Here is a 25722-nt window from a genome sequence, read left to right as displayed (position 1 = left end):
TTAATGGCTTGTATGTAAGCATTTCAATGTTGTATTCAGCGCATGTGACAAATATAATTATATTTTATTTGAATTGATAATCACATGTAAAAACATTAGTAGGAGCAGTCAATGTATCTATGAATGCCACTGGAGGGCACTACATCACACTAAACAAGGTGTGGGTGCTCCTTATGGGTAAATTGGGACCAAGTCAAGCCCTGCTGTTCATTAGTCATCAGCACCAATACTGACAGAAATAACAGTTGGGGATCAGAACTGGGTCAAATAGGCCTACATGTAAAGTAATTTAGTTTTCCCAGTACAATGGATCCAATGGAAAAGTCCCAACAGTGCAAATACCAATCTAAATGAAGCACACACAAAATAAACTATGTAATAAACTATATAATAAACAGATTACAAGCAGACCTTCAAATGAAGTGTAACAGAAGCATATTTTTTCCAACTGGAATGTGCATTTTTTATATCTAAAAAAATAACATTTTTATAGGAGTGGGATTTTATATTAAGGAATACATAATTGGTTGTTGCAGCTATTTTTTTTGTGAATGAATGATCTTTAACTGAGAGACTGGGACCGAGAGACTGAAAAACAGCTTCTATCTCAAGGCCCTCAGACTGATAAACAGCCATCACTAGCACATCAATGGCGGCTGCCTATAGACATAGATTAGGAATCACTGGCCACTTTTAGAAATGGATCACTAGCCACTTGAACAATCTTCCGTATCTAGCATAACTCATCTCATATGTATAAACTGCACCACACTATTCTACGGTAACTTAGTCACTTTTAAATTGTGTATACATATTGCATCACCCATTTCATATGTATATACTGTATTGTGTTCTATACCACACCACTGACTGTTAAACAGCCATCTCCAGCACATCAGAGGCTGCTGCCGATAGACATAGATTAGGAATCACTGGCCACAAGGAAATTAAACACTAGCCACTTGATTAATGTCTCCATATCTTGCATTACTCATCTCATATGTGTAAACTGTACTCTATACTATTCTACGGTATCAAGTGTCACTTTAATTGTTTGTAAATATTGCATCACCCATCTCATATGTGTATACTGTACTTTATACTATGCCACTGTATCTCAGTCCAATGCCGCTCTGACATACACTACTGTTCAAAAGTTTGGGGCCACTTAGAAATGTCCTTGTTTTTGAAAGTGAAGCTGCCAGTTGAGGACTTGTGGCATCTGTTTCTCAAACTAGACACTCTAATGTACTTGTCCTCTTGCTCAGTTGTGCACCGGGGCCTCCCACTTCTCTTTCTATTCTGGTTAGAGACGGTTTAAGCTGTTCTGTGAAGGGAGTAGTACACAGCGTTGTACGAGATCTTCAGTTTGTTTGCAATTTCTCGCATGGAATAACCTTCTTTTCTCAGAACAAGAATAGATTAACAAGTTTCAGAAGAAAGTTCTTTGTTTCTGGCCATTTCCAGCCTGTAATCAAACCCACAAATGCTGATACTCCAAATACTCAACTAGTCTAAAGAAGGCCAGTTATATTGCTTCTTTAATAAGCACAACAGTTTTCAGCTGTGCTAACATAATTGCAAAAGGGTTTTCTAATGTTCAATTAGCCTTTTAAAATGATAAACTTGGATTAGCTAATACAACGTGCCATTGAAACACAGGAGTGATGGTTGCTGATAATGGGCCTCTGTATGCCTATGTAGATATTCCATTAAAAAAATAATCAGTTTTCAGCTACAATAGTCATTTACAACATTAACAGTGTTTACACTATATTTCTGATCAATTTTGTGTTACCTTAATTGACAAAAAAACGTGCTTTTCTTTCAAAAACAAGGAAATTTCGAAGTGACTCCAAACTTTTGAACAGTAGTGTATATGTATATTCTTAATCCCTTCCTTACTTAGATGTGTGTGTTTTTGGGGTATATGTTGTGAAACTGTTAGATATTACTTGTTAGATATTACTGCATTGTCTGGAGCTAGAAGCACAAGCATTTCGCTACATCTGCTAAACACGTGTATGTGACCTACAACATTTGATTGGATTTGATATATTGTATCATTAGCCTATATAATATATAACGTTTCTTACTATGGTCATAAAATGTCCAATCAATAATTATGCATAGACTAATAATTGTCTACTAGCTACAATCACATTGAGGTTAATTCAATTGAAATAATATTTTGATAATCCAACAATATTCAGCTCTGATTTTTTATTTACAATCAACCAATGACCCGCGCCTTTGAAAAATCAAATGGTCTGCGGGCGCCCCTAGCGTCCAATAGTAGAACCTTGCCTATTTTTGTGTGTGCGTGCTGAACAACGCCCCGCCCAGATTTGTATTCCAATGCCTCGGTTTCAGCACTCTCGATTTGCTAGCCTTGAGCTGCCTGCTACATTGACAACTTTCTGTGATATTGCGGAGAGTGGCTACGCGAGCAAGCATCACAGCCTATAGCCTGCTGCTACCCGGGGAGAGGCGATGATGGCGGCGGCCGTAGAGAGAGGAGGAGTGCGGGCCGCTTTCCTGAATCCAGGCAGCGGTGGCGGGATCGGTGGACCATCCCCGGCACCTATTGCTACTGCTCCTGGAGCCGCGGTTGGAGCAGGAGGCATGGGTTCGAATTCGGGTGGGTCAGATGGTCCCATACCCGTGCCTATGAACCTTTTTGCAACGTGGGAAATAGACCGTTCTTCTCCGAGTTGTGTTCCAAGGTAGGCTAAGCTACTTACATTGCCCAGCACACATGTAATCCTTTTTCTTTGTGAGTGGGCGTCTGTAGTAGTGTTTCCAATTCGGAGTGGTTGTTACATTGTTGTTACAGGATAGCTAGGCTACATTTTTAGGACTGTTCCATGGCAACAACCTCACACATCCATAACTGAATGACATTTGGTTGAGTTTGTTGTTGGTGTAGGTCACTCGGACTAGACATTTAATTGCTCGGATTTATCAAATCAAAGTCTGTTCTCGTAGTCTGCTTTGTTTGTTTATTTTAAGAATATACGACAACAAAGAACAACATGACGATAAGGCTATCTTATTCCCACAGAAGGTTAGGCTATACGCAGACTGAACAAACGTTTTCTGGATAAAAAAAAATATGTAATTGCATAGTCTAAATTGCTAGCTTGTTAATAATAGCCTACTTGTATTACTATTTTGCTCTCCATAGAAAGCGTTTTCCTTGCATAGTTCCCTCTTGACTTTCAACGGGACACTTTCCCGTTATTTGATACAGATAACCGTTATTCTAGGCTACATGGAGTTATTTTCACCGAGTTAAACCGTTTGATATGAATTCCACCCACCCATAGCCTACATTCCAGAGCTGCATGGCAAAACAGACTTGATATGGAGCTAGAAAATCTGTTTGCCAGTCAATGAAACTGCCTCGCGAATCAACAGGGAACTGTCAAAATAAAGGAAACACTTGAGTAAGTGGGGAATACAAAGTATATTGAAAACATGTGCTTCCACACAGGTGTGGTCCCTGAGTTAATTAAGTAAATAACATCCCATCATGCTTAGGGTCATGTATAAAAATACCTATTGCCCATTATTATCATGGCTTGAAGAAGAGATATCAGTGACTTTGAAATAGGTGTCTCAAAGGAGCATAGGCTGTGTGTGTGTCTGTCACCATTTCTCAACCCAATTGCGAACTGTGTAAAAATGGCATAATTCAGATATGACGTCATTGTTTTTGCACTATCAACTGAGTTGGTTCAATGTGCCAATAAATCAGCACACTATACTTTTTAGTTTTTTAAAATTGCCGGCATCTTGAAGCTTAAAGTGGATCATGTAGGCTGTACTTTGCTAACGACCATACCAAAAAAAGAGTGACAGAGAGCAATGTACAATATTGGGAACTTAGATAAACAAGGAATTTGTGGTAAGTGCATGGGGGCCGTCATCTTTATGCACCTCCGTTATTGAACACTGCCTGAGACAGCATTTTCCTCCACCACCAACAAAACACCAAATTATGGAATTTCACGTGGAAGAATGGTGTTGCAGAAACTATGACACATTGAACCTGTTCTGGCATCTCATGGTGGCCCAATACCCTATTAAAGACCCAGTGCAGTCAAAAACATGATTTTTCTCTTTTTTATATATATTTCCACACTGAGGTTGGAATAATATTGTGAACATGATTATAATACCCTTTTAGTGTAAGGGTTGTTTGAAAAGACTGCCTGACATTTAAGCCTGTTTTGGTGGGATGGAGTTTTGGCTTTCCCTGTGATGTATTCATTACACCGATTCTGTTGCAAAATGTTTCTTAAACCTAAGAAAATGGAACGAAACTGGGAAGGACCTGCCTGAATTTGGCCAATGGAAGTTCCAGTTTACTGTTTGGACTAATGATTACACCCCTGGTGACATTGCCATGCAGTAAATTAGTTAATAGGCCTATTAAACAGAGTTCCAAATCTCTCTGCCATTAACAGCTAATTTTCAGTTTCCCCCTCTCCACTCAGACCGCTCCCAGACAGTCCTAGCAAAATTCTTGATTGAGAAATTGCTCTTTGCTAAGATGCTATCTTTGTTTCTTTTTGACAATTTGTAATTGAAAACAATCACAGTAAGGTACTTCATTGTTACCCAGAAATGATTTGATATTGAGATACAAATGATTGCATTGGACCTTTAAGACACGTTATGTTGGTGTTTCCTTTATTTTGGCAGTTACATGTATACAGTATGTCAGTCAGCCTAATCTATTTGCTCTAATAACCCAGAAATCACAGGCTCAATGATGACAGTGGACTTGGCTAATGATTACCCCCAATGGCTCTCTTCTTGTATTTATAGGCTACTTAGCATTGTTTTTCGGCCCAACCCACTTACATTAGGTTTAGGCCAATTCACTCAACATTTGACAGCAATTTATTTGCACTGTCACAATGGTGACATAAACATGTCATAGCATGTTCTTATTTCACCGAATGTCAAGTAACATTGTACAGAACACACATACAGTAGGTCTAGCCACTGTCATAACTCTCTATATGCTTCATTGCCACATTTTGTGATTGAAACTGAAAATTATTCATGCTCTGCAGGCTAATTGGAGACAATTTCAATATCCATAATCCTAACTTTTGAACAAATTGTGCCTGTGTTTTTGCTCTTAGCTAAATGTATATTGTATGAGGTAACAGGCTTGCCAGGTTTTACCTGTTGATTAATGGCACGCCCTCTGTCATTACAGCAGTGACTTTTAGAAATACTTCATGCTTCATACATAAATACATTCTCATAGATTTGATGTCCTTTTTCTCAATGTTCTTTATCATCTTTTTCAATCTATCCCCTTTAACTTGCAATCTTGAAATGTAAGCCCCATGTAACACAAATTCTTCACGTATAATATATATATCTTTTTTAAGTCTACTTTGGCAGAGCAGAGTTGAAAGCGATTAAAAAAATGCATATCATCTTATCATATTAGCTTTGTCTTGTTCTCATACTCGCCTAACACATGTACACATACATTTTCAGTGGCTATGCCAGAAAGTGCCCCGCAGATGGTGAAAAGGAAAGGAAGTAATTGTGTTCACCGAGATGGGTTTTTTACTCTAGTGTCCTATATCCACACTGCCATTTTCTCTTTCTCAGAATTCATTCTATAGCCCATTACAGGCTTGTGGGTACATATTCCGTACAGTCGCTACACACTCCACAGTAATACACAGTAGCCTACCCCTAAACCACGGTGCATGAAATGAAGAACATCTAGCAAAGATATTCAGCTGGAGGAAAATTACTTTGTTATCTTTTTTTAAACAGAGCGCGAAAATGCATGGATTTTAATAACGCCTTTTATTGAAATTCTAATATAGGCTATTGTCCTTTAAGATCCAATTTGTTCTTTATTTTATGCATCTTTGATTGAACTTTGATTTTCCCACAAATATGTTTAGGATCAGTTAGGATCACCACTTTATTTTAAGAATGTGAAATGTCAGAATAATAGTAGAGAGAATGATTTATTTCAGCTTTTATTTCTTTCATCACATTCCCAGTGGGTCAGAAGTTTACATATACTCAATTAGTATTTGGTAGCATTGCCTTTAAATTGTTTAACTTGGGACAAACGTTTCGGGTAGCTTTCCATAAGCTTCCCCCAATAAGTTGGGTGGATTCCTTCTGACAGAGCTGGTGTAACGGAGTCAGGTTTGTAGGATCCTTGCTCACACAAGCTTGTTCAGTTCTGCCCACAAATTTTCAATCGGATTGAGGTCAGGGCTTTGTGATGGCCACTCCAAAACCTTGACTTTGTTGTTCTTAAGCCATTTTGCCACAACTTTGGAAGTATGCTTGGTGTCATTGTCCATTTGGAAGACCCATTTGTGACCAAGCTTGAACTGATGTCTTGAGATGTTGCTTCAATATATCCACATAATTTTCCTTCCTCACGATGTCATCTATTTTGTGAAGTGCACCAGTCCCTCCTGCAGCAAAGCACCCCCACAACATGATGCTGCCACCACCGTACTTCACAGCTGGGATGGTGTTCTTTGGCTTGCAAGCATTCCCCTTTTTCCTACAAACATAAAGATTGTCATTATGGCCAAAGAGTTCCATTTTTGTTTCATCAGACCAGAGGACATTTCTCCAAAAACTACGATCTTTGTCCCCATGTGCAGTTGCAAACCGTAGTCTGGCTTTTTTATGGCGGTTTTAGAGCAGTGGATTCTTCTGGCCTTTCAGGTTGTGTCGATATAGAACTCGTTTTACTGTGGCTATAGATAGTTTTGTACCTGTTTCCTCCAGCATCTTCACAAGGTCCTTTGCTGTTGTTCTGGGATTGATTTGCACTCTACGCACCACAGTACGTTGATCTCTAGGAGACAGAATGCGTCTCCTTTAGAGGTCGACCGATTATGATTTTTCAACGCGATACCGATTATTGAGGACCAAAAAAGCCGATGCCGATTAATCTGACAATTCTTTAAATTCATTTGTAATAATGATAATTACAACAATACTGAATGACCACCTATTTTAACTTAATATAATACATCAATAAAATCAATTTAGCCTCAAATAAATAATGAATCATGTTCAATTTGGTTTAAATAATGAAAAAACAAAGTGTTGGAGAAGAAAGTAAAAGTGCAATATGTGCCATGTAAGAAAGCTAACGTTTAAGTTCCTTGCTCAGAACATGAGAACATATGAAAGCTGGTGGTTCCTTTTAACATGAGTCGTCAATATTCCCAGGTAAGAAGTTTTAGGTTGTAGTTATTATAGGAATTTTGGACTATTTCTCTATACCATTTGTATTTCATATACGTTTGACTATTGGATGTTCTTATAGGCACTTTAGTATTGCCAGCGTAACAGTATAGCTTCCGTCCCTCTCCTCGCCCCTACCTGGGCTCGAACCAGGAACACATCAACAACAGCCACACTCGAAGCATCGTCACCAATCGCTCCACCAAAGCCGCGGCCCTTGCAGAGCAAGGGGAACAACTACTCCAAGTCTCAGAGCAAGTGACGTCACCGATTGAAATGCTATTAGCGCGCACCCCGCTAACTAGCTAGCCATTTCACATCGGTTACACTAGCCTAATCTCGAGAGTTGATAGGCTTGAAGTCATGAACAGCTCAATGCTTGAAGCATTGCGAAGAGCTGCTGGCAAAACGCACAAAAGTGCTGTTTGAATGGATGCGTACGAGCCTGCTTGCCTACCATCGCTCAGTCAGACTGCTCTATCAAATATCAAATCATAGACTTAATTATAACATAATAACACACAGAAATACGAGCCTTTGTTCATTAATATGGTAGAATCCGGAAACTATAATTTCGAAAACAAAACTTTATTCTTTCAGTGAAATACAGAACCGTTCCGTATTTTATCTAACGGGTGGCATCCATAAGTCTAAATATTCCTGTTACATTGTCATAATTACGTAAAATTCTGGCAAATTAGTTCGCAACGAGCCAGGCGGCCCAAACTGTTGCATATACCCTGACTCTGCGTGCAATGAACGCAAGAGAAGTGACACAATTTCACCTGGTTAATATTGCCTGCTAACCTGGATTTCTTTTAGCTAAATATGCAGGTTTAAAAAATATATACTTCTGTGTATTGATTTTAAGAAAGGCATGGATGTTTATGTTTAGGTACAGTCGTGCAACGGTTGTGCTTTTTTTTCTCGCAAATGCTCTTTTGTTAAATCATCCCCCGTTTGGCGAAGTTGGCTGTCTTTGTTAGGAAGAAATGGTTTTCACACAGTTCGCAACGAGCCAGGCGGCCCAAACTGTTGCATATACCCTGACTCTGTTGCAAGAGAAGTAACACAATTTCCCTAGTTAAAATAAATTAGTGTTAGCAGAAAATATTAACTAAATATGCAGGTTTAAAAATATATACTTGTGTATTGATTTTAAGAAAGGCATTTATGTTTATGGTTAGGTACACGTTCGAGCAACGACAGTCCTTTTTCGCGAATGCGCACCGCATCGATAATATGCAATGCAGGACACGCTAGATAAACTAGTAATATCATCAACCATGTGTAGTTAACTAGTGATTATGATTGAATGATTGATTGATTGTTTTTTTTATAAGATAAGTTTAATGCTAGCTAGCAACTTACCATGGCTTCTTACTGCATTCGCGTAACAGGCAGGTTCCTCTTGGAGTGCTATGTAAGGCAGGTGGTTAGAGCGTTGGACTAGTTAACCGCAAGGTTGCAAGATTGAATCCTCGAGCTGACAAGGTAAAAATCTGTCGTTCTGCCCCTGAACAAGGCAGTTAACCCACTGTTCCTTCTTAATTGACTTGCCTAGTTAAATAAAGGTGTACAAAAAAATAATAATAATTTAAACGGCCAAATCGGTGTCCAGAAATAACGATTTCCGATTGTTATGAAAACCAATTAATCGACCATTCCGATTAATCGGTCGACCTCTAGTCTCCTTCCTGAGTGGTATGACGGCTGCGTGGTCCCATGGTGTTTATACTTGCGTACTATTGTTTGTACAGATGAACATGGTACCTTCAGGCATTTCAAAATTGCTCACAGGGCTGAACCAGAATTCCAAGTCTTGGCTGATTTCTTTTGATTTTCCCATGATGTCAAGCAAAATGGCACTGAGTTTGAAGGTAGGCCTTGAAATACATCCACAGGTACACCTCCAATTGACTCAAATGATCAGTTAGCCTATCAGAAGCTTCTAACGCCATGACATAATTTTCTGGGATTTTCCAAGCTGTTTAAACAATTGTTGGAAAAATTACTTGTGTCATGCACAAAGTAGATGTCCTAACCGACTTGACAAAACTACAGTTTGTTAACAAGAAATTTGTGGAGTGGTTGAAAAACTAGTTTTAACTTCAACTGTAAATGTGTTTATTGGGTTTCTACATTTGAAAATAAGGATTGCCCAACTTGGGCCATCATGGAGTTACAGTCAAGACTTCCAACTTCTCTGGTCTCACTCCTGTGCTCCCCAATGCCCATGAACCTTGGCACCCATGTTTTTTTGTTTTGAATTTTACCCCATTTTCATGGTATCCAATTGTTTAGTAACTACTATCTTGTCTCATTGCTACAACTCCCATATGGGCTTGGGAGAAACGAAGGTTGAAAGCCATGCGTCCTCCAATACACAACCCAACCAAGCCGCACTGCTTCTTAACACAGCGCGCATCCAACCCGGAAGCCAGCCGCACCAATGTGTTGGAGGGAACACTGTGCACCTGGCAACCTTGGTTAGTGTGCACTGTGCCCAGCCCGCCACAGGAGTCACTGGTGCACAATGAGACAGGGATATCCCTACCGGCCAACCCCTCCCTAACCCGGATGACGCTAGGCCAATTGTGCGTCGCCCCATGGACCTCCCGGCCGGTTACGACAGAGCCTGTGCGCAAACCCAGGGTCTCTGGTGGCACAGCTGGCGCTGCAGTACAGCGCCCTTAACCACTGCGCCACCCGGGAGGCCCTTTGGCACCCATGTTTTGAAGCCCATTGTTAAGAACTCCCTTAAAATCTGGTCCCAATTCCAAAATCACTTTAGCCTTAAACAAGCAAGCGGCTTCTCTCCATTAACATCTAATCATCTCTTCCCAGCATCACAGATTGACACGGCATTCCAGTTCTGGCATAGGAACGGTCTGGTGTTTTTTTGTGACCTACTTGTTGATAACACATTCGTCTCATTCGATACTCTGAGAGTTGACCATAATATTCCCATTACCCCCTTTTTTAGATACCTACAAACACTCAAGCCTACTAAGTGTCCAGTTGAGATGTGCTTAGATCTTAACCCTTATCTGAAGGGCACAATCTCCAGATTATATACAGAACATTGATCCGCCTTCCTTTGCAAATACAAAATCTGCATGGGAGCAAGGCATAGGTGGCGAGCTACCCGATAAAAAATGGCATAGTATTGAGCGTATCCACACAACATTTTGCATAAGGAATGGGCTTATTCAGTTTAAGGTTTTGCACCATCTCCATTACTCAAATGACAGATTGGAAAAAATATACCCAAATGTTGACCCCAAGTGTTTGAGATGCCACCAGAGTCCAGCGACTGTGGGGCACATGTTTTGGTCATGCCAATCTTTGAGTGGCCTCTGGGACCCCAGAGGCATTCTCACATATGTGTAATACAACTGTTAGCCCCAACCCGGTCACTGCCATTTTTGGGGTACTTCCCCTAGACCAGAATGCTACCTCGCTGCTAGCTCACTGCCAGGTCGCCACCTTGTCCTCTTTCACTGGAAGTCTGCAAAGCCGTCCTCCTTTATGCAGTGGGTTAAGTAGGTGATGTCATCTGGAGGTGATGTCATCGTGTCATGGGTCCCAACAAAAGTTTGACTTAAACTGGTCCACATTAATACAATATGTGGAGAGCCTGTCTATTACTTAGTGTAACTTGCATAGTTTAGTAAGCAGTCTTGTCTGTTCTAGTGGTCATTTGTGCTGATAAGAATTTTTATTTCACTTTTTTTTCATTGTTTTTGCTTCTATTACTGTTTGTTTCTGTTTTTATTTCCTATTTAACTTACTTTTATAGATGCCTTGGCGGGTGGGTGGTTAGGAGGGAGGGAGGGGATGGGATGGGAGAATGAGGGGTTGTACTGTTTTTGTTATATCTGAAAATCTCTAAATAAAGTTTTAAAGTATATGTAGTGTACGCATATGTGCAAGCATTGGTGAATGTCGGCATTGTATTAGTACATAGTAATTTTTGTGTCAAGTCAAAAAAACATAATAGTTGTGTTAGTAACTGATACAGATAATAACATGATATATTATTACTCAATTTATATAAAGAAGTGGGCATTTGAGTTTGGACCAATACTGGAATCAATTTAGCCTTTTCTCATAATGAAACTGTTAGTTGTGACCTTCGTAGTGAAGTTTCCCATAGGGACACTTCCCCTCCCCCCAGCATTAAACATTAGTGGGAAAATGAAAAACTATCCCAAGATCAGCATCTAGGGGCAATTTCACCCGACCTCGATTCCTCCATCTTTGGGTGGACTAGTATCTGTTCATCCATAGAAGGACATTCTAGACATTTGAAACGTCCTGTATGTTTAAAAGGAAGAGCTCGGCTTGTCTTCTGTCACATATCTTAGTCCAATCCACCTTTTCATCTCAGGCAAAGGGAACAGAATGGGTAGCCCATTACAGATGGGAGGTCAGGGACCTCCACATACACGTACGTGCACATGTGCATCACACACATACACACTAAGGCTTGGAGATATGTCCTAAAAATCAAATCTCGATCTTTTCAAAGTTATGGGCGATTCACGATATACTGTATTCACGAGTCACTGAGCTTTTCAGTAAGGCCATTCTACTGCCAATGTTTGTCTATGGAGATTGCATGATCAAATCAAAGTTTATTTGTCACGTGCGCCGAATACAACAGGTGTAAACCTTACAGTGAAATGCTTACTTACAGGCTCTAACCAATAGTGTGTGTGTGTGTGTGTTTAGGTAAGTAGAGAAATAAAACAACAGTAAAAAGACATTTGAAAATAAGAGTAGCAAGGCTTTATACAGACACCGGTTAGTCAGGATTATTGAGGTAGTATGTACATGCAGGTATGGTTAAAGTGACTATGCATATATGATGAACAGAGAGTAGCAGTAGCGTAAAAAGAAGGGTTGGCGGGTGGTGTGACACAATGCAGATAGCCCGGTTAGCCAATGTGCGGGAGCACTGGTTGGTCGGGCCAACTGAGGAAGTAAGTACATGACTGTATAGTTAAAGTGACTATGCATATAAGATAAACAGAGAGTAGCAGCAGCGTAAAAGAGGGGTTGGGGGTGGCACATAATGTAACCATTTCACGACTGTCTTGGTGTGTTTGGACCATTTTAGTTTGTTGTTGATGTGGACACCAAGGAATTTGAAGCTCTCAACTTGCTCCACTACAGCCCCGTCGATGAGAATGGGGATGTGCTCGGGGCTCCTTTTCCTGTAGTCCACAATCATCTCCTTAGTCTTGGTTACGTTGAGGGATAGGTTGTTATTCTGGCACCTCCCGGCCAGGTCTCTGACCTCCTACCTATAGGCTGTCTCGTCGTTGTCGGTGATCAGGCCTACCACTGTTGTGTCGTCTGCAAACTGTGATGGTGTTGGAGTCGTGCCTGGCCATACAGTCGTGGGTGAACAGGGAGTACAGGAGTGGACTGAGCACGCACCCCTGGTGAGCTCCAGTGTTGAGGATCAGCGTGGCAGATGTGTTGCTACCAACCCTCACCACCTGGGGGCGGCCCATCAGGAAGTCCAGGATCCAGTTGCAGTGGGAGGTGTTTAGTCCCAGGTTTCTTAGCTTAGTGATGAGCTTTGAGGGTACTATGGTGTTGAACGCTGAGCTGTAGTCAATGTATAGCATTCTCACATATGTTTTCCTTTTGTCCAGGTGGGAAAGGGCAGTGTAGAGTGCGATAGAGATTGCATCATCTGTTTGGGCGGTATGCAAATTGGAGTGGGTCTAGGATAATGGTGTTGATGTGAGCCATTACCAGCCTTTCAAAGCACTTCATGGCTACGGACGTGAGTGCTACAGGTAGTCATTTCGGCAGGTTGCCTTTGTGTTCTTGGACACAGGGACTATGGTGGTCTGCTTGAAGCATGTTGGTATTGCAGACTCAATCAGGGACATGTTGAAAATGTCAGTGAAGACACCTGCCAGTTGGTCAGCACATGCCCGGAGCACACGTCCTGGTAATCCATCTGGCCCCAGGTATGTTGACCTGTTTAAAGGTCTTACTCACGTCGGCTACGGAGAGAGTGATCACACAGTCATCCGGAACAGCTGATGCTCTCATGCATGCCTCAGTGTTGCTTGCCTCGAAGCGAGCATAGAAGTGGTTTAGTTTGTCTGGTAGGCTCGTGTCACTGGGCAGCTCGTGGCTGTGCTTCCCTTTGTAGTCTGTAATAGTTTGCAAGCCCTGCCACACCCGACGAGCGTCGGAGCCGGTGTAGTATGATTCAATCTTAGCCCTGTATTGACACTTTGCCTGGTTGATGGTTCGTCGCAGGGCATAGCGGGATTTCTTGTAAGCTTCCGGGTTAGAGTCCCGCACCTTGAAGCGGCAGCTCTACCCTTTAGCTCAGTGCGAATGTTGCCTGTAATCCATGGCTTCTGGTTGGGGTATGTACGTACAGTCACTGTGGGGACGACGTCCTCAATGCACTTATTGATAAAGCCGGTGACTGATGTGGTGTATTCCTCAATGTCATCGGAAGAATCCCGGAACATGTTCCAGTCTGTGATATCAAAACAGTCCAGTAGTTTAGCATCTGCTTCATCTGACCATTTTTTTTATAGACCGAGTCACTGGTGCTTTCTGCTTTATTTTTTGCCTGTAAGCAGGAATCAGGAGGATAGAGTTGTGGTCGGATTTACCAAATTGAGGGCGAAGGAGAGCTTTGTACGCGTCTCTGTGTGTGGAGTACAGGTGATCAAGAATGTTTTTCCCTCTGGTTGCACATTTAACATGTTGACAGAGATTTGGTATAACTGATTTAAGTTTCCCTGCATTACAGTCTCCGGCCACTAGGAGCGCAGCCTCTGGGTGAGTGGTTTCCTGTTGGCTTAGTTCCTTATACAGCTGACTGAGTGTGGTCTTAGTGCCAGCATCTGTTTGTGGTGGTAAATAAACAGCCACGAAAAGTATAGCCGAAGACTCTCTAGGCAAGTAGTGTGGCCTGCAATTTATGACAATATACTCTACTTCAGGTGAGCAAAATCTAGAGACTTCCTTTCGTGCACCAGCTGTTGTTTACAAATATGTTTGGAGAATATCGTGTGAGTCCTGCTTGTTGTAGTTGTTGAATAAATCTTTGTCTAATCCGAGGTGAGTGATCGCTGTCCTGATATCCAGAAGCTCTTTTCTGCCGTAAAGATACGGTTGCAGAAACATTATGTACAAAATTATTTCCAACTATCACGAAAAAACCCCACATAATAGCACAATTGACCGTAAGACGGCGGCCATCTCCTCCAGCGCCATCTGTGCTCGATTTTACACCTGTCAACAATGGTTGTGGCTGAAATAGCAAACGGAAAGGTGCACACGGCATAGAAGGAGCGAAGGAGACAACCCAAAAGACGGAAACCTCAAGGAAATAAAAAGTATAAAACCCTTTATTCTCGCGATACAGGCATTTGAAGCATTGTGTAAAAACATACATTTAAATGTATTGAATTAATTCAATATATCACCCAGCCCTAATACATACACACATAAACACACAAACATTGTAATTTAAAAAAACAATGTCTCTGATATACCGCTCACACACCCCAACCCCAACCGCGGTTTCTCCTCAGAAGGTAGAGATAAATGACGGAGAACCCATCCAGGAATAGATGGACCCACAGTAATTAAATGTGTGTGCTGAAATCAGGTTAGCCAGCCACTATTATTCATGTGGTTTCATTGGTGTTTAATTGATGCAGGAGCCATTATTTCTTATGGAGTGGGCTAGCTGCGTTTAAGTTGGATGGGGTTGACTTAACTGAATGTGCTGTACGATAGGGAGTGATCTATTTAATACTGGAAGTGACACAAATACTATATAGGCTAATGTATAGTATGATAACCAGCGATTCTCAAATGCGTCCTATATGGAAAATGGAATGGGTTTCTCAACTAATACTCACAAAAAGGGGTTGAACTTTGTAGCTATCGCCCTTTAGCTTGAATCTTTTTCCCTTCAATTTTAATGCTTAAAACATCAACCTACAGAATCCACTTACTTCAGTAATGAAGCATGGCACTTTTGTAACCAAAGAAAAATCTACTCTATTACTTGATCTGGCGCTGAATGCAAATCCCTGATTAAAGATCCTGATTCCTTATCCCCTGTCAGTGGATTTGATGTCTTTATTCAGCTGGTGCTGATCTCTCCCTCTACATTCACATTTTTGTCATTTAGCAGACACTCCTATTCAGAGCGACTTAAAGTGAGCACATTCATCTTCAGATAGCTAGGTGGGACAACCACATATCCTAGTCATAGTAAGAACATTATTCCTCAATAAGGTAGCTATCAGTAAAGTCAGTGCTAGAAGAAAAAAAAGTATTTCTCTGTCTCGCTCTGATTCCTCTTCAATATTTAAAACTACTATGGTAGGCAGACCTCATGCGGAATTAATTGCAATTTGAAAGGGAGTGCTTACGGACCCCGGCTGTGCTCGTTTTTTATACCGTGCTCTCTCCGAAGGCCAACTACTGGCTTTAAGGCAGATAACCGAACCCCACGGGTTTGAGTAAATTGTGAGTTTCTGATGTCATTGCCTCAGGCCCCTTTAATGTGTGGAATGGAACATGGTCAGAGCATTCACCCTCCTGACGCTAACCTAGTTAGCATTCGATACACATACGTTGTTGAATGCCAATGCCTTTGTCATTGTGTTGTTATTTGTGTCCTGTTTTTGTGGTGAATATTTCCAAATCTGGTCCTTGGTCATCAAAAATGCCAACATATTATGCACATTCTGCTTTTTTTTGTTATGCTGTCTGAGCTATAGTGGACAATCGCTTGTGTATTTTTTTTTCAAATCAGCTTTTGGGGCGTGTGTGTACGTGCATGTGTATCCAAGTGTAAGATGCCCAGCTTCATATAGTTATTGGAGGAATTACCAAAAAGGCCTCACCCCAAATCAGAAGCACATGCTCTCTTTTCCAAAAACTAGCACAGAACTTTGGCAATCACCTACAGGATCTTTGTTGTGTGTGTGTGTGTGTGTGTGTGTGTGTGTGTGTGTGTGTGTGTGTGTGTGTGTGTGTGTGTGTGTGTGTGTGTGTGTGTGTGTGTGTGTGTGTGTGTGTGTGTGTGTGTGGCAGGAAAATAGTCTGGTCTAGTGGGGATAAGCTGAGGTTTACAACCCCTGCTGTAGCATGTGTTTCTTTCTGCAGCTGTTTCGACGCCAGAGTGCTAGACAGCTCAGCTAACATTTGGGTGCAATGTGAAACCAGGGCGTGAGCTCCGCTCAAAGCCACTACAGCAGAGCAATAGGGCACCAGCCGTTCAACGCTATAAAGTTGGACTTACTAGTAGTAAAACTGTTGTTCCTCAGTTCACAGATATTTTGTTGGTAGTCCTACTACACCAAAAATACGGAATTGAAAAATGGCTTACCTGTGAACGGTTATGACTCATTGCAAAGTCAAACAAATAGCCACGTTGACACAAGAAAATCATACATTCAAATGTTTGTTGAAATAAGCAAGGAAACTACGTTGACTCAAATAATTTCTGCCTGGGTTGAGACAGTTTGGCTGCTTTCCGCCATTAAAGGAAAACGCCACCAAAAAACTATCAATTAGTATTTGTTTCATTAGTCCATTGTTGATATAGTTCCAAAAAGTTTCCAAGATATATAACTTTTAAAAACGCAGCATCATATGAGGCACTCTGCATCATATGATTCAAAATGCATCATACCAGCTGTATTTCTGTATTTGGAAATACATTACATAGCCAGAAGTATATGGACACCTGCTCATCATGGGCATTGATATGGAGTCCCCTCTTTGCTGCTACAACAGCCTCCACTCTTCTGGGAAGGCTTTCCACTAGATGTTAGAACATTACTGTGTGGACCTGCCACTAGCATTAGCATCAGCCACTAGCATTAGTGAGGTCAGGCACTGATATTGGGCGATCAGGCCTGGCTCGCAGTCGGCGTTCCAATTCATCCCAAAGGTGTTTGATGGGGTTGAGGTCAGGGCCAGTCAAGTTCTTCCACACCGATCTTGACAAACCATTTCTGCATGGACCTCATTTTGTGCACAGGGGCATTGTCATGCTGAAACAGGAAAGGGCCTTCCCCAAACTGTTGCCACAAAGTTGTAATTGTAAATAATGTCATTGTATACTGTGGCATTAAGATTTCCCTTTACTGGAACTAAGGGGCCTAACCCGAACCATAAAAAACAGCCCCAGACCATTATTCCTCCTCTGCCAAACCTTACAGATGACACTATGCATTGGGACAGGTAGCGTTCTCTTGACATCCATTGGCGGCGAGCTTGACACCACTCCAGCCAATGCTTGGTATTGTGCATGGTGATCTTAGGCTTGTGTGCAGCTGCTTGGCCATGGAACCCCATTTCATGAAGCTCTCGAGAAACAGTTATTGTGCTGACATTGCATCTAGAGGCAGTTTTGAACTCGGTAGTCAGTGTTGCAACCGAGGACAGACTATTCTTACTCGCTACACGCTTCAGCAATTACCTGTCCCGTTCTGTTAGCTTACAGTGGGGCAAAAAAGTATTTAGTCAGCCACCAATTGTGCAAGTTCTCCCACTTAAAAAGATGAGAGAGGCCTGTAATTTTCATCATAGGTACACTTCAACTATGACAGACAAAATGAGAAAAGAAAATCCAGAAAATCACATTGTAGGATTTTTTATGAATTTATTTGCAAATTATGGTGGAAAATAAGCAAGATTTCTGGCTCTCACAGACCTGTAACGTCTTCTTTAAGAGGCTCCTCTGTCCTCCACTCGTTACCTGTATTAATGACACCTGTTTGAACTTGTTATCAGTATAAAAGACACCTGTCCACAACCTCAAACAGTCACACTCCAAACTCCACTATGGCCAAGACCAAAGAGCTGTCAAAGGACACCAGAAACAAAATTGTATACCTGCACCAGGCTGGGAAGACTGAATCTGCAATAGCTTGGTTTGAAGAAATCAACCGTGGGAGCAATTATTAGGAAATGGAAGACATACAAGACCACTGATAATCTCCCTCGATCTGGGGCTCCACGCAAGATCTCACCCCGTGGGATCAAAAATGATCACAAGAACGGTGAGCAAAAATCCCAGAATCACACAGGGGGACCTAGTGAATGACCTGCAGAGAGCTGAGACCAAAGTAACAAAGTCTACCCTCAGTAACACACTACGCCGCCAGGGACTCAAATCCTGCAGTGCCAGACGTATCCCCCTGCTTAAGCCAGTACATGTCCAGGCCCGTCTGAAGTTTGCTAGAGAGCATTTGGATGATCCAGAAGAAGATTGGGAGAATGTCATATGGTCAGATGAAACCAAAATATAACTTTTTGGTAAAAACTCAACTCGTCGTGTTTGGAAGACAAAGAATGCTGAGTTACATCCAAAGAACACCATACCTACTGTGAAGCATGGGGGTGGAAACGTCATGCTTTGGGGCTATTTTTTTCTGCAAAGGGACCAGGACAACTGATCCGTGTAAGAGATTCACAAATATATAATCCCTAATGAAATATGTGTATGAATAGCAAACAAAAGCCACAGCATGTCAAAGTCAACATACAATACACATTGGGCTCCTGAGTGACACAATGTTCTAACACACTGCATCTCAGTGTAAGAGGCGTCACTGCAGTACCTGGTTCGAATCCAGGCTGTATCACATCCGGCTGTGATTGGGAGTCCCATAGGGCAGCGCACAATTGATCCAGCGTCGGCCGGGGTAGGCCATCATTGAAAATAAGAATTTGTTCTTAACTGACATGCCTAGTTAAATAAAGGTTACACACCACACTGACCAAAATGTTATTTTCTAGCCATTTACGTATGTCCCCATCATACATGTCATGCAGTGAAGTTTCAGCTCTGTCTGTCCGTGGACTCTCTTCCTCTGTGCGCCCTGTCACTGTGTCTGTTTCTATCTTGTCCAGCTGTGTATGTAACATTTCATGTAAACCCCGGTTTTCATCTCCATCGAAGTAGCGGTCCTTGTACCTGGCATCGAGCATGGTGGAGACACAGTAAAGAGCCTCAGAGAGAATACCGCCGATTCGCTTATTCATAGCCTCGAGTACTTTTGTACGTTTTAACCCCACGGTCTGTGTCAGCGGTTTTGTTGAGCAGGCGTTTCAATGCCATGACAGAGGGTATCACGTCTGCTGCAGACACAGTTGAGCTTATTTCTCGAGTCAGTTGTTCCAATGGCGCTAGGAGTGTGTTCATGTTTCCAAGTTTCAAACATGTTCTCAAATGCCATTGAAATGGCAGCAGCGGTATGAGAACCAGCACATTCTTGAACATGCAATACAGCTTTCTTCGGTATGAAATCCTCATCGACCCATTGTGCTGTCAGACTCAGCATGCTCATGGGACTGACATCGCTGGTCCAAATGTCAGTTGTGAAATTTTCTTACTCTTTCAAATGACTGCCAAACTTGAACTTGTTTGGTTGTTGGAAGTGTGGGCTTTTGTTCTGTGTAGTGCTGTATTTTTCGTGGCGTCAATACGCCATCTACTTACGTTATATACGTATGCACGTCAGATTTGACATCGGTTTTGCACATCGACGTTAAAATAGATGATGCCGATGTTGTCCTTTTTAGCTAATTTTGGCCGATTCCAATATGCTCACCGATATATTGTGCATCCCTAGTAACCACCCTGATTAAACTAATCATTCAAAGACTTTGATTAGTTGAATCAGCTGTATTGATTGATGGGAACAAAATCCTCCTCCCACATCAGCTGTGTGGATATGAATGGCCACCCCCTGCTTCATGATGCTCTTATGAACACATACAGGGAATCACTTGAGATAGGCCTATGTCCGGTTTTGAACTCCACAGAGTAATAATCCATGTACAAGCCACCCCCATCTCCATTCAGGATGGAACATCCTGTCATCCATGTTTTTATTGAATCACTGGGGAGGGCAGGGTGAGAGGTCCATCGGGGGTTGCAGGGGGGTGAGCCTGACTTATGGAATGCTCTGTCTCACTGCGCTGATGGCAGGAAGCAGGATAAGCATGGGGAAATAGTGCATTCCAGTATCCCGGGCTTACTTACTCTTGAGTTCCGACCAGCCAGCCATTAGTGGCATTAGTGACGCTGTGTTTGTGTGTGCGCGTGCGTAACCAACCAACACAACTACACAGATTTCCCCAGCTGTCCAAACATTGTCAGGCTAGAAGTGCTGAGTGATCAATACTATCATCTGTTAACTAAAAACTGGCCTCTGATCAGTTTTGATGCCTATATGAAGGGACAGAAACAGACAGCTTGATACGAATGCTTGGCTCTGGTTTTAGGCCGGGCCTGTCAGACTCATATCATTGTCATTGTGCTACCTTGTCCCGGACCTGTTGTTTTGGACTCTCTCTCTACTGCACCCGCTGTCTCTAACTCTGAATGATTGGCTATGAAAAGCCAACTTACATTTACTCCTGAGGTGCTGACCTGTTGCACCCTCGACAACCACTGTGATTTTTATTATCTGACCCTGCTGGTCATCTATGAACGTTTGAACATCCTGGCCATGTTCTGTTATAATCTCCACCCGGCACAGCCAGAAGAGGACTGGCCACCCCTCAGAGCCTGGTTCTCTAGGTTTCTTCCTAGGTTCTGGCCTTTCTAGGGAGTTTTTCCTAGCCACCGTGCTTCTACATCTGCATTTTAGGTTTTAGGCTGGGTTTCTGTACAGCACTTTGTGACATCAGCTGATGAAGAAGGGCTTTATAAATAAATTTGATTGATTTGATTGATTCTGAAGCAGCAGTGTGGAATTGATGTGCTTAGTCTGTGGTCCGGTGGCTAAGGCCACAGATACAAACCCTCTCATTTGTTATCATTCCATCTGAGCCGTTAGAGCCAGGGCCATATTCTTTGAGGCAGAACATTTTTTTTTAAAGATTTGCAACGAACAATAAAAATTACCGCTGCTTATAGGAGTCTGGGTGGTTCCATCCTGTTTCAGTATGTTTTCTTCCCTTTGGTGCCTAATGAAAACTGCGCTGTTGATTTTTTTGCTGGGTTACCTATGTCTTCGGCTCGGAGTCCGGTCTTCATTGCGTGTTTAGAGTACAAAGCACAAAGGCAGGTAGGAAACCACAGACTTGGGAGTGGGAAGAGCCACCATCTATCTACCTCGCCACGAAACCAGGCTTGATGGCTGGCAGTCAGTTACTTGAAGATGTTCATTCAAGCATTTCCTGTGCTACAGCAGACTTGTAGGAATTTATATACAGTGCCTTGCGAAAGTATTCGGCCCCCTTGAACTTTGCGACCTTTTGCCACATTTCAGGCTTCAAACATAAAGATATAAAACTGTATTTTTTGTGAAGAATCAACAACAAGTGGGACACAATCATGAAGTGGAACGACATTTATTGGATATTTCAAACAACAAATCAAAAACTGAAAAATTGGGACACAATCATCTCTCCAGAATTCAGAGGATATCTGAATGATCCCTCTAAACTTTCAGCTCATACAAGGAGAAGACTGGTCAGAGATGCAGCCAAGAGGCCCATGATCACTCTGGATGAACTGTAGAGATCTACAGCTGAGGTGGGAGACTCTGTCCATAGGACAACAATCAGTCATATATTGCACAAATCTGGCCTTTATGGAAGAGTGGCAAGAAGAAAGCCATTTCTTAAAGATATCCATAAAAAGTTTTGTTTAAAGTTTGCCACAAGCCATCTGGGAGACACACCAAACATGTGGAAGAAGGTGCTCTGGTCAGATGAAACCAAAATTGAACTTTTTGGCAACAATGCAAAACGTTATGTTTGGCGTAAAAGCAACACAGCTCATCACCCTGAACACACCATCCCCACTGTCAAACATGGTGGTGGCAGCATCATGGTTTGGGCCTGCTTTTCTTCAGCAGGGACAGGGAAGATGGTTAAAATTGATGGGAAGATGGATGGAGCCAAATACAGGACCATTCTGGAAGAAAACCTGATGGAGTCTGCAAAAGATCTGAGACTGGGACGGAGATTTGTCTTCCAACAAGACAATGATCCAAAACATAAAGCAAAATCTACAATGGAATGGTTCAAAAATAAACATATCCAGGTGTTAGAATGGCCAAGTCAAAGTCCAGACCTGAATCCAATCGAGAATCTGTGGAAAGAACTGAAAACTGCTGTTCACAAATGCTCTCCATCCAACCTCACTGAGCTCGAGCTGTTTTGCAAGGAGGAATGGGAAAAAAATTCAGTCTCTTGATGTGCAAAACTGATAGAGACATACCCCAAGCGACTTACAGCTGTAATCACAGCAAAAGGTGGCGCTACAAAGTATTAACTTAAAGGGGGCTGAATAATTTTGCACGCCCAATTTTTCAGTTTTTGATTTGTTAAAAAAGTTTGAAATATCCAATAAATGTCGTTCCACTTCATGATTGTGTCCCACTTGTTGTTGATTCTTCACAAAAAAATACAGTTTTATATCTTTATGTTTGAAGCCTGAAATGTGGCAAAAGGTCGCAAAGTTCAAGGGGGCCGAATACTTTCGCAAGGCACTGTATCAAATCAAATTTATTTATATAGCCCTTCTTACATCAGCTGATATATCAAAGTGATGTACAGAAACCCAGCCTAAAATCCCAAACAGCAAGAAATGCAGGTGTAGAAGCACGGTGGCTAGGAAAAACTCCCTAGAAAGGCCAGAACCTAGGAAGAAACCTAGAGAGGAACCAGGCTATGAGGGGTGGCCAGTCCTCTTCTGGCTGTGCCGGGTGGAGATTACAACAGAACATGGCCAAGATGTTCAAATTTTCATAAATGACCAGCATGGTCAAATGATAATGATCACAGTAGTTGTTGAGGGTGCAACAAGTCAGCACCTCAGGAGTAAATGTCAGTTGGCAATATCCTTGCCTGTGAAGCCCTTTTTGTGCAAACAATGATGACAGCACGTGTTTCCTTGCAGGTAACCATGGTTGACAGAGGAGGAACAATGATTCCATGCACCACCCTCATTTTTAAGCTTCCAGTCTGTTATTCGAACTCAATCAGCATGACAGAGTGATCTCCAGCCTTGTCCTCGTCAACACTGACATCTTTGTTAACGAGAGAATCACTGACATGATGTCAGCTGGTCCTTTTGTGTCAGGGCTGAAATGCAGTGGAAATGTTTTTTGGGGATTCAGTTAAATTGCATGGTAAAGAGGGACTTTGCAATTAATTGCAATTTATCCGATCACTCTTCATAACATTATGGACTATATGCAAATTGACATTATACAAACTGAGGCAGCAGACTTTGTGAAAATTACTATTTGTGTCATTCTCAAAACTTTTGGCCACGACTGTGTATGGATATATATTAAAAAAAAATATATATAAAATATATTTTTCAGGACCCTGTCTTTCAAAGATGATTCGTAAAAATCCAATAACTTCACAGATCTTCATTGTAAAGGGTTTAAACACTGTTTCCCATGCTTGTTCAATGAACCATAAACAATTAATTAACATGCACCTATGGAACGGTCGTTAAGACACTAACAGCTTACAGATGGTAGACAATTAAGGTCACAGTTATGTAAATTAGGACACAAAAGAGGCCATTCTACTGACTCTGAAAAACACCAAAAGAAAGATGCCCAGGGTCCCTGCTCATCTGCGTGAATGTGCCTTAGGCATGCTGCAAGGAGGCATGAGGACTGCAGATGTGGCCAGGGCAATAAATTGCAATGTTCGTACTGTGAGACGCCTAAGACAGCGCTACAGGGAAACAGGATGGACAGCTGAAGATCCTCGCAGTGGCAGACCACGTGTAACAACACCTGCACATGATCGGTACATCCGAACATTACACCTGCGGGACAGGTACAGGATGGCAACAACAACTGCCCGAGTTACACCAGGAACGCACAATCCCTCCATCAGTGCTGACAGTCTGCAATAGGCTGAGAGAGGCTGGACTGAGGGCTTGTAGGCCTGTTGTAAGGCAGGTCCTCACCAGACATCACCGGCATCAACGTTGCCTATGGGCACAAACCCACCGTCGCTGGACCAGACGGGACTGGCAAAAAGTCCTCTTCACTGATGAGTCGCGGTTTTGTCTCACCCGTGGTGATGGTCAGTTTCGTGTTTATCGTCAAAGAAATTAGCATTACACCGAGGCCTGTACTCTGGAGCGGGGTCGATTTGGAGTTGGAGGGTCCGTCATGGGTGGTGTGTCACAGCATCATCGGACTGAGCTTGTCATTGCAGGCAATCTCAATGCTGTGCGTTACAGGGAAGACATCCTCCTCCTGTATGTGGTACCCTCCCTACAGGCTCATCCTGACATGACCCTCCAGCATGACAATGCCACCAGCCATACTGCTCATTCTGTGCGTGATTTCCTGCAAGACAGGAATGTCAGTGTTCTGCCATGTCCAGCGAAGAGCCCGGATCACAATCCCATTGAGCACGTCTGGGACCTAATGGATCGGAGGTTGAGGGCTAGGGCCATTCCCCCGATAAATGTTTGGGAACTTGCAGGTGACTTGGTGGAAGAGTGGGGTAACATCTCACAGCAAGAACTGGCAAATCTGGTGCAGTCCATGAGGAGGAGATGCACTGCAGTACTTAATGCAGATGGTAGCCACACCAGATACTGACTTTTACTTTTGATTTTGACCCCCTCCCCCCTTTGTTCAGGGACACATTATTCCATTTGTGTTAGTCACATGTCTGTGGAACTTGTTCAGTTTATATATCAGTTGTTGAATCTTGTTATGTTCATACAAATATTTACACATGTTAAGTTTGCTGAAAATAAACGCATTTGACAGTGAGGGGACGTTTCTTTTTTTGCGGAGTTTATATATAAATACAGTTGAAGTCAGAAGTTTACATACACTTAGGTTGGAGTCATTAAAACTCTTTTTTCAACCACTCTCAAGACATCAGTCAGGAAGTTAAAGCTTGGTCGCAAATGGGTCTTCCAAATGGAGAATGACCCCAAGCATACTTCCAAAGTTTTGGCAAAATGGCTTAAGGACAACAAAGTCAAGGTATTGGAGTGGCCATCAAAAAGCCCTGACCTCAATCCCATAGAAAATTTGTGGGCAGAACTGAAAAAGCGTGTGCGAGCAAGGAGGCCTCCGGCGATGATCTATGGTCCGGAGGTCCCGGCAACGATCTCTGGACCGGAGACGCCACCAAAGTGGGGGGAGCCCAAAGCGGGGCGGGGTCTGCGTTCCGCACCGGAGCCCCCACCGGAGCCCCCACCGAGAGTAGATGCCCACCCGGACCCTCCCCTATGGGTTCAGGTCTTCGGCCGGAGTCCGCACCTTTGAGGGGGGGGGGTACTGTCACGCCCTGACCTTAGAGATCCTTATTTATTCTCTGTTTGGTTAGGTCAGGGTGTGACTCGGGTGGGAGAATCTATGTTTTCTATATCTTTGTTATTTTGTTGTCAGAGGCAGCTGTCTATCGTTGTCTGTATAAGTT

General features: G+C 42.4%; 1 protein-coding gene across 2 annotated transcripts in view; it reads left to right on the top strand.

The window, feature by feature from the left end:
- Positions 1–2342: 2342 nt before the first annotated feature.
- The window catches only part of LOC112265690 (phosphofurin acidic cluster sorting protein 2), a 75412-nt gene continuing 52032 nt past the window's right edge, over positions 2343–25722 (top strand). For both annotated transcript variants that reach the window (XM_042301788.1, XM_042301786.1), the window contains exon 1: positions 2343–2726. In XM_042301788.1, the coding sequence (XP_042157722.1) occupies positions 2494–2726 (233 nt within the window). In that variant the 5' untranslated portion in view covers positions 2343–2493. The remainder of the gene's footprint in view (positions 2727–25722) is intronic.

This window comes from Oncorhynchus tshawytscha, linkage group LG02 (genome assembly GCF_018296145.1).
Source record: "Oncorhynchus tshawytscha isolate Ot180627B linkage group LG02, Otsh_v2.0, whole genome shotgun sequence".
Classification (NCBI taxonomy): Eukaryota; Metazoa; Chordata; class Actinopteri; order Salmoniformes; family Salmonidae; genus Oncorhynchus; species Oncorhynchus tshawytscha.
Note: the sequence above shows the minus strand (reverse complement) of the source record. Positions and strands in the feature narration are given on the sequence as shown.